The 11478-nt window shown below is 37.1% G+C and overlaps 1 protein-coding gene across 2 annotated transcripts; it reads right to left on the bottom strand.

Moving 5' to 3' along the window:
* Positions 1 to 329: 329 nt before the first annotated feature.
* Positions 330 to 8826, bottom strand: LOC116312907 (sorting nexin-4). Of its 2 annotated transcripts, none has more exons than XM_031730435.2 (14): positions 8745 to 8826; positions 7877 to 8001; positions 7395 to 7530; positions 7075 to 7224; positions 6746 to 6793; positions 5954 to 6009; positions 5529 to 5601; positions 5078 to 5139; positions 4599 to 4664; positions 4414 to 4503; positions 2972 to 3071; positions 2651 to 2796; positions 2067 to 2181; positions 330 to 1905 (listed from the first exon to the last, which is right to left on the bottom strand). In XM_031730435.2, the coding sequence occupies exons 1-14, from the start codon at positions 8754 to 8756 to the stop codon at positions 1858 to 1860; spliced, it is 1227 nt and encodes a 408-aa protein (XP_031586295.2). In that variant the 5' UTR covers positions 8757 to 8826; the 3' UTR covers positions 330 to 1857. The 2 variants fall into 2 exon arrangements, with proteins under 2 accessions (XP_031586295.2, XP_031586294.2); XM_031730434.2 differs by having other exon boundaries at positions 8667 to 8823.
* Between the last annotated feature and the right edge of the window lie 2652 nt (positions 8827 to 11478).

The raw sequence follows: 11478 nt of genomic DNA, 5'->3' as shown, positions 1-11478 counted from the left end.
TGAACACTGACACATTTTTACTTTCCTCCCACCAGGTGTCATGGAAAAAAAAAAAAAACAAAACAAAAAAAACTGAGAGGATGGTTTTGAGTTGTCTTGGCAGAGATGAATCACTGAGATCTGACCTTTAGACTTTGGTGATAAAAAGCCTGTTTGTCTTTCTCTATCTTTTAACTGCAAACAAATAAACAGGAAAAACAAACATGTCTACGCGAAGAATCAACGCACCCACAGCCGCCTTTACATGCAAAGCAAAACCAGCAGTCACATTTCATCCCGCGTCCCCGTTCTCTTCGGCTCCTCTGCCATTCGGTATAAAAACACAACAGTAAGTTTAAAAAGGGAAATGTTTATTAGTGTCATAACACAATGATTACATCTGACACATTTGTTATTTAGAAAAAAAAAAAAAAAAAAAAACATACATAAAGCTTCAATTTGAGATTCTTTCAGTAAAACGATTGTTTATTCTGGGAAAAAAAAAAGATTATTTGCTGATCTCAGCGCAACATTCAGACGTCAGATCCATTTTGCACCAATTTTTCTCCCCCTCAGATTGATGTCATCGAAGAAGCACAAGCATGTGTGAATGTTTATGTATAGCACATATATTAAGCCTAATGTGAGGATCTCAAAAAAAAAAAAGAAAAGTCAGTATCTGTGTGTAGCTGCACTCGGGTCATATCAGAATAAGTGGTGAGACACATTGACAGTGGGCTGAGTTCTATATGTTTTTTTTCTTATGATATAAAACCAATGTTTGCATTAAAGCTACAATGCTTGACAGCAAAGAAAGGATACGATTTTCGCATTTACGGTTACATTTTGTGTAAACAATGAAACTCAAATTGTGAGAGTGATTTCTTTCCTCAGCCAAAAAAAAAAAACACACAAAAAAACAAAATCACAAAACCGAAGTTCTTCAACCCTTCTTCTGTATTTTCTACAAGTAATTAGTATAAAAGCACTTGGTCTTCAATACTTTGGTCAGCAACAGATTAACAATAACAAAGATTACTTCTGTGTGATGAACTTTAAAAAAAATAAAGAAAAAAAATGTAAATGTAAAAAGTGTAGTGGCTTTTTAAAGCTCGGTCCATGTTTACAGTCATATTTCTCACAGTTCATTTCAAATTGATTTGAATATTCACCAGTGTACTCTTCTGCTTTTTTTGGTTCGACTTGCTGCTGCAAATTTGAAATTTGAACGCAAACGTTCCCCAATCTTTAACTCATCACTTTTGCCATTAATCACCTAAAATCAAATAGTAATCAATATCAAATAATAATCAAATAGTATGAAAACCTTTATGCAAGGAGATTCTGGAGAGGGTTGAAAGGTAACATGTAAAGATCCTTTCATCAAGGCAGGCAACTCTAAAACAAGTCACATGAACCACTGTTTGAAAAGTGCAGCCTGTGTCAACTCATAAACTAGTATACTGCTCTGTGTTATTCATGGTGAATGACTGAGAGAGCTAACAACTGAAATATACTGCATGGATAATCCCATGGATATTGCCATTGTGCAATGATAATGCCACATTGTCTTCCTGGACATGTCAATGAAAGCGCAACTAAGGATGAGTGTGTGTATTTGGACTGTCTGAAGTACGAAGGTCAGAAAATCAAGGAAAAGGTGCTATTAAGACACTTGACGTTAAAGAGGCATTGTTCCACTTTCACTTTTTTTAATGTGTGTGTGCTTCAACTGAGCATAGCAAAACAAATTAAAGGCAGCATGTGGGCTCCCACCCATCTCCACAGGACTACAGTATAATCACTGGCTGTTGGTCCTAGTCTGTACAATCAGAGTATAGTTTTGGTGCAAAGTACGATCGCTTTGGAAGGTTTGGCTCACATTTTGCTGAAACACTCCTTGGCATTGGACCACACCTGGATTCCCTGTAACAGTACACAAGTACCAGAGAAAAGGAGGGACTTAGAGACATTGAAAGACAAGACAGAAATACTAAAGAGTTAAGGAGTGGTACTGCTGAACAAAAGACCAAATGCTAGGAATTTGCATAAATACACAAAATACACACAAGAATAAATGTCCACACCTTCTTACACATACTGATCTGCATAATGGCGTAGCTTATCAGCGCCTCACGCAAATCTTTGTCCTTCTGCTCCTTAAAACGTTCGATGTCGTCCCATGCTGCTCGCACAAACTCTCTGGTGGCACAATCACAAAGACGCATGATACTGTTAGTCTGTTTGCGAGGAGAAGAAGCACAAGGAGAAGAACAAAAGAAGAGGTAGAGGAAGAAGAAAAGGAAAACAATGCAGCATTTGCTTTGTTCCTTATTTTTATTATGTTCTAGTTCCTGTATTTTCTACTGATACAGCTGACTTTTGTTTTTCTGTTTAAAAAAAAAAAAAATTGAAGAGAACTACTTTTTAATTACACATGGAACCTCAATGTGTCTCTCAACACTTTGAGCAAATACCTCAGTTCACCAGTTTGTGCTGGGGAAAAATTAATCTAGTTTCCTGTTATTATCCTTTGCATTTATGTTGTTCAGTTAGATTATGCGCTATATTTTTTTTTTTTTTTATAGAGGAAGAACAGTGAGGAGGAGAAATTTAAAATAGGGACAATTTCAAAATAGGTGATTGGTTGATAAGATAAATTTGTGCTTACTGGCACTCGGTGTTCTTCTCCTTGACCGTTTCCTCTCCTTCCTGAATACTCTGCTCCAGGGCTGCTAACCTGCTCTCTTTTTGCTCCGGGCTCTCTTGGCCAAATAATTTACTGGTCATTCCCTTCAAAGAAAAGATTCGCACCGTCTGCACTCACACACAAACAGACACACATGGACAAACAGACGCACGCATTCAATTATGTTCACAATTTGGATCACAACAGCGTTTTTGAACACGTGCCCACTTCTGGTTCTTAATTTGCACATAGCGTGCGAGGAGAAAGACAGATTATAACCCAGAGTGTGTGAAAGTGTGTTACCCCGGTTGCCAGCTCTTCTTTCTGTTGTTTCTTTTGGACAAGGTCCTGAGCTGCCATCTCCAATTCATACTGAATCAGCTCATGTTTTCTGCACACTGACCTTAATGCACACACAAATTGAGACATATTTTAAACCCCGACAGTCCCAAAACATGAATGCATTCTGCTACAAAGGCTACAACAGTCAACAGAATGTATTTACATTTACTGTAAATAAAGATGTGGGCTGCATCTGATCTAAGTTTGATCAACGAAACTGACACTCTTTTCTCTGCTGAATGATGTTTTAATGCTTACAATAAAATTCAATTCATTCAGAAGAATAGATTTTACCAAACATAAAATAAGAGATATAGAGTGTCAGAAATGTGTGCTGCATCACTACAGACCAACTAAGAGGAATAAAGCATGAAGTTACACACTGACCGAAGCCAACCCTTGTGTGTTTGTGAAAGAGGAAAAACAACAAAACTAGAAAAAGTTGCATTTCCTGCGAAAATGCATTGTGAATGAATTTGCTGAAAACAGCTGAACAAGCAGAACTATCTGCTGAAAAGAGCTGAAGAAGCTGGAATTTGTGCTAAAAAGAGGTGAAAAAACTGAAAATTCTCCTGAAAAGGGGTAAAGAAGCTGAAATTTGTGTTGAAGAGTTAAAAAAGTTGAACTGTTTACTAAAAATGTTGCCATAAGCAGGATTTGAACCCGGGCCTCCTGTTCTGAGAACGGCTGCTCATCTCACTGAGCTAAAACATGGCTCAGCCGGGCAAGCTAAACTGGTGATCACACTGATAATGTGGTCACATTCATCAAAATGGGCCAAAAAAATGGCATATAAAGCTTAATATTTCAAAAAGTATAAAAGTTGTGAGCACCAAAAGATATAGCAGGCATTAGCAGAAAGAGCAGAACAGTTTAAAATTTGAATGGTGAAAATCGGATGAAAACTGAGGGAGTAGTTAATCAGCAAAGAATGGAGCAAATAGAATAATAAGGTAGAAGATGGAATAAAGAGAAACAGGATCTCAAAAGTGTTCACACAATAAGGAATAGATGAGGTGGAAGGTAAAGTATGAAAAACAAACTGTCCAGGCTTTCAAAGTTATGCCAGCAGAAGCCTTGTTGGTATGAAGTCTCCTTTTACTGTTTACATGACTGCGCTATGGAAGACATTAACCTTTCCAGACATTAACAAAGATAATGACGGCTTCCTGTTCCTGCTATAAATCACTGCTGCATCGGTAACTGAGCTAGAATACCTGCTTCAGCACAATGATTATTGTATTATGCCTAACGTTTAATTCCATGTTTTTACATATGGTGAGATTCATGTATACAACTTTTATGCAAAATGTAACAAACTGCACAAACTTACAGCATATTCAAAGCATCTGTCTACCCTGATAAGTGTGTTAACAAAACCAACTTGTAACACAATACAATACCTGACGGCATCAGTGTAGAAGAGGTATTCTTTCAGCTGGTCTGCAAAGTGCTCTTCCTCCTCCAGAATGTCATCAATTGATGCAGCATAACTGAGATAACACGCAAAGTCACTCTACAATTGAAGCAATGCCAAAAAAACATTGTGTTTGTGTCCATCACCGACTCAGGTAACACCTTTACTTACGTGTCCATGTGGTGTCCAGCACTCTGCAGTCCATCTCCCATCTCTTTCTCTATTGCGCTCCACTCACTAAAGACAGAAAAATGTTCATGTATACTTGACGTGAATGCAGCAGCTCTCTTTGTTCACTAAACAGAAAAATGGTTGTCTGAAATAATGATTGTTTTTTAGTAGTTAAGTATCTATTATATCATGATTACCCAAACAAAAGGAGATTGTGTGGGTATACAGAAACAAAGAAGGCAATTGAGGCATAACTATGAATAAAGGAATTCCCTAATGACCCACAACAATCCTTTAATACTAAATGCATTATTACTGCAAGGAAACTTTTTAAGTGGCCTAATTCAATATAAGGTAAAATATCATCTGCCTAAAATATGTATTTATTCTGCTTATATAAATGGATACAGTAACTTATGGTTGTAACTATAATTTGTTACAGCAGAAAACACAGTGAGAGTAGAACAGGTGTTCCTCACCTGAAAACTCTGCCATAGTTACCATGGACTTTGTAAACTCCATATAGCCTGTCTGCTACTCGCTAGAAGAAAAAACAAAACTAATCATTAGAAACAGACAGGTTACTACCTTAGATGGTCTGCTTTAAAAACCTTGGAGATACATTTGGCATTAGAATGCAAATCAATATCTTTCAATTATTCTCAAAGTCTTGGATGCAGCAAGCGTTTAAATCACTTTTAGATAATAAACGTTGGGATGCTATGGAGTAAACGTCCAAGATAAAATGGTGAGTGCCCTGGAAAAGAAAGTCAAAATTCTAGGAAAGTAGATACAGATTTTTGTATTTCAGAGACAAAAATGTTGGAATTTGAAGTTCCACAAGCAGGCACCAAGGGATGCCCACAGCTTGCAAAAAGCATCAACTTAAAATAAACCTCAGTCTCTCTAAACAAACGTGCCAAAACTTACCGCTCGAATTCTGAGTAACTGAGAGATGATGCTGTTCAGTTCATCACTGTACTGTTTCAGTGCTGTAAACCGCCTAGAGGCAAAACGAGAAGAAAAGTAACTGACTGAACAGTATTTTGTTTTACATTATTCACTCTAGAAATTTGTTCTTTCAGTTTGCCTTGGAACAGAATAAATTATTACTTAATATGGTGGTAAAAATAAAATTTTCATATTTGTGCTCATAAATATATCCAAGTGATTATCACACATCTTACACCCTGTTTTTGCTGCCTGATTTTATAATGAATATTTAATTTATTGTAGTTATTAAAAATTCCTGAGAAAGTATTTCACAATAGTCTTAAATCTGTCTAAATTGTGTACCTTGCATAAATCCTAGAAAAAGGAAAAATTAGGTTAAGTTTGGCTGTTTTTACACCTACTTGTCAGGATTCTTGACCCTGAACATTGCACTCAGAGACTTGAGTCTGGAATCAGCCTGGAAAGAAATACAGCCTGTTAGAGTAAAACACACAAAAATGCGGATAATGTACCGTTATTGGTAATGAAATTCAGCAAGAGATACCAGATATGTGTTTTTAAAATGATGAAAGCATCAACACACAGGGAAATATACGAAGAAGTGCTTTAAACATAACTCAGTTTGATTTTGTAAAACACCCAAAAAATGCGGATAATGTAACGTTATTGGTAATGAAATTCAGCAAGAGATACCAGATATGTGTTTTTAAAACGATGAAAGCATCAACAGAATCATTTACAGTGTATAAAAGATAGAAGGAGCCACAGGCTGGTCTGGTTTTAAAACTGAGCTGAAATTTTTCACTGTCGCAATTTTAACTTTTGAAACCAGACTTACCCTGGTTTATTGTCCTTCTGGACACTGATGGGACCAATAATTCACGTTGCCACCTATGGGGGATAAATCATACTAAAGGCAGAAGTTGAGTGATTCAGCCCATAAGCTCATCAGGAAAGTATTTTTGGTTCAAGTGAATTGATAGTCATTGATCAATTGAAAGATCCCAGGGCAGTAGTTTTCCCATGGTCTTCCATGAAACCATAACTTTAGATGCCCCCTGCTGGCCATTAGAAAGAATGCCAGTTTCTGGCACTTCCTACATCAGCTTTCCTTTTCAGACCTGGAAACTACTTGCATCTTTTACACAGCGTGTGACCTGAACTTGTCTCTTTCACACTCCATCTGGTCGTACCTTGTCTTGGAAGCCTGTTTCTAAAACCGCATCTCTCCATCCCTTTTCCTGAAGAAATGACAGGAAAAATACATGATAGACTTGAAAATCAGCCAGATTGTATAACCCCCCCCCCAACAAAAAAACAAAAAAAGACAAAAACAAAAACTGGGTATTCAAATCTACCAACTATGGGTGCATAAATAGCTCTTAAATTCTTTACAGTTCAGGGTTCATCTTTAACGTCAGTTTGAAATTTGTTATACTGTCAATGTGGAAGGTGTGAATATACTACATGAATGGCAAAAGATCTTCAAGGGACATTATGCACTTTATGTTAGGCTGCTAACCTCTGTAAGAAAGAGGAAGAAAATTTTGTCATTGGAGAGGACTGGATGTGATGCAACACGCAACAGGAAATTTTCCAGGCCAACTCGCCGCCGCTCAACAAAGTCTGGATCCAAGTTGTCTGCTGAAAGCTTGTGCCACACAAACTCGGCCTGTAAGAGACACAAACAAGGGTGGAAACAAAAAACGTAAATGGCTGAGTATTATTTACTATGAAGTTGAAGGTAAGCTGTATTAGTTATAGTCACTTAATAATTTCCATTTAATTCTTTTTTTTTTAAATTATTGATTAGTCCTTTCCCACCACCTATGCATTACTCACCCTTTTCTCTGGTAGCGGGGGGATGATAATGTAGGGATAGGTGACCAACAGGTAAGTTCGGAGAAGCTCAAACTCACTGTAGCGTCTCCACAAAGTGTCAGGTGCCGCTGGTGTCCCTCCCTCTGTTTCAGCAGGCCTGGACAAAGACCAATGAGAAGAAATAGTATTTCAGGTGTGTCAAAAAAAGTGGTAGATGTTTGAGCTACTACACTTTCATTCATAGCAACTTGCCAGTTGACACAACTGTACTGTACATGATGGGACTATATTTTCCCACTTCAATACTATAAAAATCAAGACAAAAAGGCAAATTTCTCCTTGTAGTGCAAACTGTAATACATCTGAAGTAAAACATGCAGAAGAATGCAAAAATGGCAGTGTTCGCACTCCACCTCTCTCTACTTTTTTATAAGCAATAAATATTTGCGTATGATGCACCTATGATGCGGGCAGAAAAGTGAATGCTTCACTTTGCAACCTACCGTATTTCAATGAGGTACACAGTGTATGTTTCCTGCATGTTAACAGTGTTCTTCCCTGTTCTCTTCTCTGCCTCTGCCACATTTATCTCCAGTTTCCTCAACAAAGCCGTCCCTCTTTCCACCATCTGCACACACCAGAATAAATTATGAGTATGGAAGTCAAAAAAAGGTAAACGTATGGAAGAGTGTTAGCAGCAACGGACAGGGGCTAAAAGAACAGAAATATGCATGAAACTTGATGAGTATAAAATAAGGGTCATCTGTTTTGGTTAGCTGGAGATACTATAACGCAATAGTACTGCACACAGGGTTATGGCAGGCGTGTGCAGGTCACAAGACAAGACCATAATCACCGAAATACTGGGGGGGGGGAAAGTTGCTTTAGTATTCGTAATTCAATCTTTCTAACAGGTTAGCACTCAAAGAGCAGAATGGGCAACATGGCTAACATAAACTTAGGTTTAGCGTTCAGACTTAATAGCTAGCAAGCTAACGTCAGGAGGACTAAAGTTTAGGACTAAAGTTTGACACAATCTTCGCAGAAGCAACTTTAAGTCATTTAATTAATTTAACGCTAAGCCACAGAAGCGAGTAAGCTAAATCTAGTGGGGGAAGTCAGTGAACGTTTCATAAAACTCCGCAGGCTTTTTGTAGAAACAGTGGAAAAGTCTTCGACGCTCCAACTGGCTAACATTAAATTAGGCCCTATTTGAAAGGTTTTCAGCAGTAAAAAAAAAATGCTTTTTAAACCTCAAGTATGGTTATTATAAAGAATAACAAAAAGTACGACCGTATTTATGATGTTGTTCTCAGATTCCGTGGAAGTGATGTCGGTATTACTAATCACGGCTACTTCTTCGCTACTTACAGAGTCTGCCATGGTTATAGGCTGCCAGAGTACTGCCGCCGCTGCTGCTGTCAGCTGAGCTGGCAGAGTGGACTGTTGCCTGTTTTCTGCGCACGCGCAGCTCAAAGCTGAGAAAATGGTTTGGTTTGGGTCTGCGCTTTTGGTTTCGATGATCATTTCAGTGTTTTAGTTTTTGCATCTAGGCAAATTACACGTACGTATTAAGCTACTGGATATTATTATCCCACACGCGAGCCCACGAGATTAAAGCAAATACAATATATATAAAAAATATTTTATAACTAAAATAATAGCAAATATTTTATTTAGTTTTAGCATAATTGTTAATGTTCAGATCTTACAGAATTAAGGGGATTTCCCTCGTGATTATGCAAAACCATAAAAAACATAACATGGTTGCACGTGTGAAATAGTTGCATAAGATGTTTCTGTAAGTTGCAAAGCAGCTTTCCATACAGTACTCCTCATTGTTGAACCCATTACCCTTTGCATAGCTTATTCGACACCTTTTTTTGGCAATACTGACATCTGCTGGTTGGATTGTGGCACTCATTCGTTTCCACCCTATACTTTGTAAACGGTTGGTCTTGTTGCAAAATCCCAAGTGTGTAAATATCCTCCTAAGTGTAAATGTCCATTGAATGATAATAAGCAGTGAGTGTGATATATGTAGACAGTTATCTGAATTTTTGCATTGTGTTTTTGGAACTTTTACCTATTTTGCATTGCTCTCATTTCAGTATTTCTCCCTTTAATTTAGTCTTGAATCCAATTCTGCTTTCTTTCTCTTGGTTTTATATATATATATATATATATATATATATATTTAGGCTTTGATTTTTTTTCTTTAATTGTGTCACATTTAGCTCTTGCTTTGTATGCTGTGTATTGCCTTTTGCAAAGTATCTTTCAACATTTTTTTTTTTCGTAAAAAAGGACTGTGCAGTTAAAAAAAAGCTTGCTTTCTTATATGGCTAGAACACTGGTTTGTTGGTTAAACATGATATAAAATGTGCTTTTAGCAAATGAAAAAGTAGCAGCCATTGCCCTATACATTTACAGTATTCCTTGTCTTACACAATGACTTCTTGCCATTGTTTTTATGGTAGAAAAAAATGTGAAAAAGGTGTCATACATGATGAGTTTCCTCACTGTGGTTATATCTTTTCGTGCCTCATTTTTTTTTTGTAGATGGTTGTGGGCCCAGTTCTGAATGAGAGGGATGTGGTATTCCTCAGGCTAGTAAACAGCACAGAAACACGGCCTTTTAGTTCCTGTGGTCACACTGTTGTGCAGTGTTTAATGTTTAAAGAGAAGGGTGGAGCAGGATTTAGTAAGGAAGCAGATGCCACTGGGCATGGAGTGGTGTGATGGAGTGTTATGGGATGTGGGGTGGATGGAGTGAGAAAAAAGGCATAAAAATAGAGAAATGATGGTAAAATGAAAAATATAATCATTACTTTTAAAATTATCGATGGCACAAATGCACCAGGTATGGGTGGATGGAAGGAGTGTTGGTGTGATGCGGTTTCAGGCTGCAGTGTGTCAGGAAACCAAAAGCTTGAGCTGTGACCAGCCGTTGTCTGAGCAACAGCATAGCTACCATTCTTTCCTGCCACTGACCTCAAACCAGCCACCACCACTTCCTGTCCACATATACCCGCACGCACACAAATATATAGACACACACACCTCCAGCCCTATTTGGCTGTCTATAATTGGCCATTTGACAACTTTTTAGAGCTTGCTGACCAATGTTCTTGAATGCTGAGCTACAATAAGCTTTGCATAGTTTCTGTGTGTACGCGTGACTGTTGATATTTGGAGATTCTGAACAAAAGCTGTTGGTTTTATCATAGATGTAGATATAGATATATAGACATATAGAGACTCATTATCTCTGTCACAATGACTGCTAACTATTGTTGTTTTGGCAAGTGAATATTGATTCTATTGATAAAATTAATATTGTGCATGCCAAAATCAATTAACTACTGCAGTTTTAATCTAGTGTTAATGCAGGTCTGTTGACCAGAGAAACATCTTTCATATCTACTAACTGAATATTACCATATACCCACCTTTGTACTGCCTGCATACTATGTAAATTAATTTGTTAGAGAAAACTGTTCTCTGTTGGTGTTTTGACTTTTGAACAGCAGATGGTAGCAAAAATCAAATAAAGCAGGCTACAGTCATCAATATGAATGAATATAACTGGTTTCTTTCACAGTAGGCATTTGACCAATCACAGAAGAAATACACTAGTGGTGCTAATTGCCTGTAATTGTAAAATCATGACAGACTAGCATTTGTACTCTGAAAGTGAAACAACTAAATGCAATTTTCCCTGACATAATTTGTCTTTTTTACAAATTATAGATGTGTTATTATTGCATAATGAATACTTTCAATGAAAAAGCATATTACTGCAATATTAATGGGTTTTTGGTAATGTTTACAATACATTATGTAAAGGTCTAGCAACACAACATCCTAAACACTACAAGGAAAAGTATATTGTGTAGTTGTCATGCACAACCAGCCATTATACACTGCACAAATCACTGCATAATTCATTCTGATGTACAGCAATAAACATATGCAGGGACAATCAATTAATATATTGCATAACATAAATATATATGTGTATGTCATAGCTGGATTTTTATTTTCAAAATAGACTATTTGAAGACAGTAATATAATATATCACTGTAGAGGTGCCAGAATGGT

The sequence above is a fragment of the Oreochromis aureus genome, linkage group 16, assembly GCF_013358895.1.
Source record: "Oreochromis aureus strain Israel breed Guangdong linkage group 16, ZZ_aureus, whole genome shotgun sequence".
Lineage (NCBI taxonomy): Eukaryota > Metazoa > Chordata > Actinopteri > Cichliformes > Cichlidae > Oreochromis > Oreochromis aureus.
The sequence above is the reverse complement of the archived record's forward strand: the minus strand, read 5'-3'. Positions and strand labels throughout refer to the sequence as shown.

What these genes read in the sequence shown, in the direction of transcription:
- LOC116312907 (XM_031730434.2), bottom strand. Translation starts at nt 8,756, where the DNA reads ATGGCAGACTCTGTAAGTAGCGAAGAAGTAGCCGTGATTAGTAATACC. An exon ending in GTGTACCTCATTGAAATACG is followed by an intron (nt 7,531 to 7,876) that starts GTAGGTTGCAAA and finishes GTCTTTGTCCAG; the next exon opens with GCCTGCTGAAACAGAGGGAG. An exon ending in AGTTACTCAGAATTCGAGCG is followed by an intron (nt 5,140 to 5,528) that starts GTAAGTTTTGGC and finishes TTTTTCTTCTAG; the next exon opens with CGAGTAGCAGACAGGCTATA.